The sequence below is a fragment of the Centrocercus urophasianus genome, unplaced genomic scaffold (genome assembly GCF_019232065.1).
Source record: "Centrocercus urophasianus isolate 14NV4802_14NV808 unplaced genomic scaffold, USGS_Curo_1.0 seq_545, whole genome shotgun sequence".
Taxonomy (NCBI): domain Eukaryota; kingdom Metazoa; phylum Chordata; class Aves; order Galliformes; family Phasianidae; genus Centrocercus; species Centrocercus urophasianus.
The window spans coordinates 86,337-90,302 of record NW_024885139.1 but is presented as its reverse complement, the minus strand read 5'-3'; the positions used below and the strand labels follow the sequence as shown (position 1 = coordinate 90,302).

The following is a 3,966-nucleotide window of genomic DNA, read 5'->3' as shown; positions in this document are numbered from 1 at the left end:
AGCTAGACCCTCTGATCTGTCCCTGAGTGCCCAAACCAGTGTAGGGTTTTTTTTCTTTTCTTTTTTTTTTTCCCCACGTCTCCAAAATGACTTTTTCAACCCATTTCATCCCAGCAGGGGGTTTCCCCCAGTGAACCCAGCCAAAGGCACGGAATGCTGGAGGAGGCGTCGACCCTACACTGGTTTGGGCACTCAGGGACAGATCAGAGGGTCTAGCTATGCCGATTTTGGCACTCCAGTCCCACAGGGACCAATCCTACCCAGTGCGTCCCACAGCAGTTTGGGGAGCAGAGTAGGTTTGCTGTCATGAATCTTAGTCCCCTCTGAGCCACCCAACTGGGAAATCGTGGCAGCACAACTGTGGGATCCCGAACTATCAGTTCTGGGTGGACTTTAGGATTCTTGGGGACAGGGGGAAGGTCTTCTCAAGCCTTCTCAAGCCTTGCATCCTCCTTATCCCCAGGTATGGGGTGCTGGTGTATTTTGGGAGGACCATGGAGCTGAGAAAGGTAGGACAGGACCCACTTCAAGCTGCTTTGGATGTCTCCACCTGAGCTGGTGATGGAGGTGCCTCCCACTAAGGATGGGGTTCCCCATGTTTATGATGGGGGAGAAGAGCGTGGAGATGGTTCCCAGCTCAGCAAACAGCAGAGCTGCCCCTGGGCTGCTGCACCACCTGGGCTGGCTGGAAGCTGCTGCTCCAGCTGGTCCCCATGACTGGGAGCCACAATCCCACAGCCACCAGTGCACCTTTTCCTGGTGCCCTTTCCATCCAGCTCCCCTGGATGTGTCTCAAGGATGACAGCTCAGCCATCAACACCATGACCAGCAGGGACACCATCAGAACCATGCAGAGCTTCTCCCAAAATCAGGCCTAGGGCCAGTCTCCTTTTGCCCCTCCAAGGCAACATCTGCACTAGGAGCTGCCTCAAAAGGTCTTTTCCTCCTTCAGCAGAGCACACCTGGATCTGCTGTGCGATTAGTCTTGATGGGGGCTGATCAGAAAAGTCAAAATAGGTGTCAGATGACAGCGCCCAAATGCTCATCCCAGCAGATGTCAGACAGGCACTGCTTTGTGGCAAGCAGATCAGACCTTCGGGCATTTCCACCTGCAGCAACAGGGTCTGACATCCCATAGCTATGCCAGAGTGGCGTAGCCTTCAAGGGGCCCATTGCCATCGTCTTTCTGAAACACCTTCACAGCCATCTGAGATGTAAGCGAGGCTGCTCTGGGAGGAAGGGATTAGGCTGGGGAAAAAATGGGACCTCAAAATCCCCTAGCCCATGGGGGGTGTTGGGGGTGTCAGAGTCCCCCAGCGGGATGTGCACCAGCAGGGGCTCAGGAGATGCAAGGAAGAGGTTTGGGATGCGCTCCCTTCTAGGTGACAGCTGATCAGGACCAGCTATGGGGTTGATTTGTTGCCATCCCCAACGCTGCCACCCATCTCCTCCCCGTTCCTGTGCTGATACAACACTGGGGTCTGACTCCACATCCCAGGCACGGCCACAAGGAAGGGAAGGGCACAAGGAAGGGATGGCCACAAGGAAGGGACAGCCGCGCTGTGACAGCTCCCCGTGTCCCCCCGCACCACCGCGTGCCCCCCCACACCCCATCCATACCCCCCTTACCTGCATCAAGGTGCGCAGGGACTCCACGTAAGACTGCTCCGTGTCCAGCAGCGTCATGATGACGTGCTTCCTCATGTCCTGCACGGGTGGAGAGAAAACCCAAATGAAATCGGTGTGACAACAGGGACACCCAGACGTCCCCTCCGGTGCCGGCACGGGGGCTGTGCGCCAGAGGAGCCCGGCGTGCTTCCAGCTCCCTCTCCGCCCCGATGGAGGAATCCAGGAGGATTAGGAAGTACATGACACCGACGCCTGGTTTCCTCCACGCCCGCGTCAGGAGCTCTCACAGCCCTACATGGGTCGGTGCTGGCGGGCTCCTTCTCCCCTCTTGGCGCGGCCCCGTGCTGTGAATTCCTGACGGCACCCGGGCACCCGCGCTGGTCCCATCCAGCTCTGATGCTGTGTGCGCCAAGGAGGGGGCTCAGAGGGTTGTGGGGGGGTTGTGGGGGTTTGGGGTTTGGGCAGATCTGGGGCTCAGAGCCCCCCCTGTAATGGGGCATGCCCCCAAGTGGAGCCTAGGCTGAAGCTCAGCCTTAGGGCACAGTGAGACAAGGGATACAAGGTGAGTGGCACCCTGAAAGTTTTGAGTGCTGAAGTGTTCTAGAGGCTCCGGATTCAAAGATGCCCCAAAGGTACTGGGTAGCTGGGATGCTCCGAGGACCCTCAGTGCAGAGACACCCCCAAAAGATTGGGGTGCAGAGGTGCTCCGAAGGCCCTACACCCCAGAAGCTTTGGGTGCAGGGGTGGTCCAACGACCACAGGTATGAGACACCCCGACAATTCTGGGTGCCAAAGTGCTCTGATGATCCCGGATGCAGAGACACCCCAAAAATTTTGGGTTCCAAGGTGCTCCAAGGACCACTGGTGCAGAAACACCCCAAAAGATTTGAGTGCAGAAGTCCTCCAAAGACCCTACGCCCCCCAAATTTTGGGAGTAGAAGCGATCCAAGGACCATGGGTATGAGACACCCCAACATTTCTGGGTGCCAAGGTGCTCCGAGTACCCTGGATGCAGAGACACCCCAAAAGTTTTGTGTGCTGAGGTGCTCCAGATACTTGGGGAATGGAGATGCTCCAATGGCTCTGGGCACAGTGAGACCCAAAGAGCCCTGGGACTGCAGGCACCCCAAAGCCATGCATGCAGGGACCTTCCCCACAGGCCCCCCCTGCAGAGATGTCCCGACCAGATGTCCCTGGAGCTGCAGAACCCCAGTCTGGCCGCACACCCCCATTTCTCTTGCACCCCCACATCGTTTATGGGCTCAGCCACACCAAAATGCTGGAACACTCACCCCAAATAATGCACCTTCCCATCCACCCATCCCTGCCCACGGATGGAGCAGTGCCTCAGTTTCCTAATTGCTCTCCACGCTGAGGCTGCTTTCTCTCCACCAAAGCAACTTTCCTCCTTGCACATCCTGGACCACAACTTTCAGTGTCAGGACCGACCCTACGTGGAACCACACTGCTCCTGCACCGTGCCTCAGTTTCCCCAGCACGCACACAGCTCCTTGTTCCTCCTCACCCTTTGTGGACTGCTCCCATCTTGCTTCCCCTAAGATCCCCAAACCTGACACAGCCCACCCTCACCCTGCATCAGAATGGTACTGAGATGCTCAGCACCCCACCGATCAGGGGATGTGGGGGGCATTCCCCCAGCACTGCAACCACCAGCCCCATCTGCACACCTCCGCAGTGCAAACAAGCATCTGTGGCTGGGGTGGGGGGGGCTGTGTGCAGATTCAGACCCCAGCACTCCCACAGCCCCCAGATGATCAGCAAAAAACGGAATGAGAATGGAGGTGTGGGATGAGGATGGAGGTATGAGATGAAGATGGAGGTACAGGATGAAGATGGAGGCACAGACGAGGGGGGATGAGGATGGCAGCACAGATGAAGATGGGAGACATGAGATCCAGACATGAGCACAGGATGAGGACAGAGGTGTGGGATGAGGATCGAGGCACAGGATGAGGATGGAAGCACAGAGTGGATGGAGGTGCTGATGAGGATGAGGATGGAGGCACAGATGAGGATGAAGGTGTGGGATGAGGACGAAGGCACGGATGAAGATGGAGGCACAGATGAGGGTGGTGGCACAGATGAGGACGAGGATGAAGGACCAGGATGAGGATGGAGTCACAGAGTGGATGGAGGTACAGATGAGGATGAAGACGAGGATGAAGACGAGGATGAAGATGAAAGCACAGATGAGGGCAGAGGCACAAAATGAGGATGGAGGCACAGCTGAGGACGGAGGTGCAGAGGAGGATGGAGGTAGAAGAGGACAATGATGAGGATGAGGATGGAGGTGTGGGATGAGGATGAGGATGGAGG

The 3,966-nt window shown here is 57.1% G+C and overlaps 1 protein-coding gene across 1 annotated transcript in view; it reads right to left on the bottom strand.

Annotated features, from left to right (window-relative positions):
* The window catches only part of ARHGEF17 (Rho guanine nucleotide exchange factor 17), a 31,369-nt gene that overhangs the window by 8,904 nt on the left and 18,499 nt on the right, over positions 1–3,966 (bottom strand). The window contains exon 2 of the mRNA XM_042835774.1: positions 1,630–1,707. Coding sequence (XP_042691708.1) covers positions 1,630–1,707 — 78 coding nt within the window. The remainder of the gene's footprint in view (positions 1–1,629; positions 1,708–3,966) is intronic.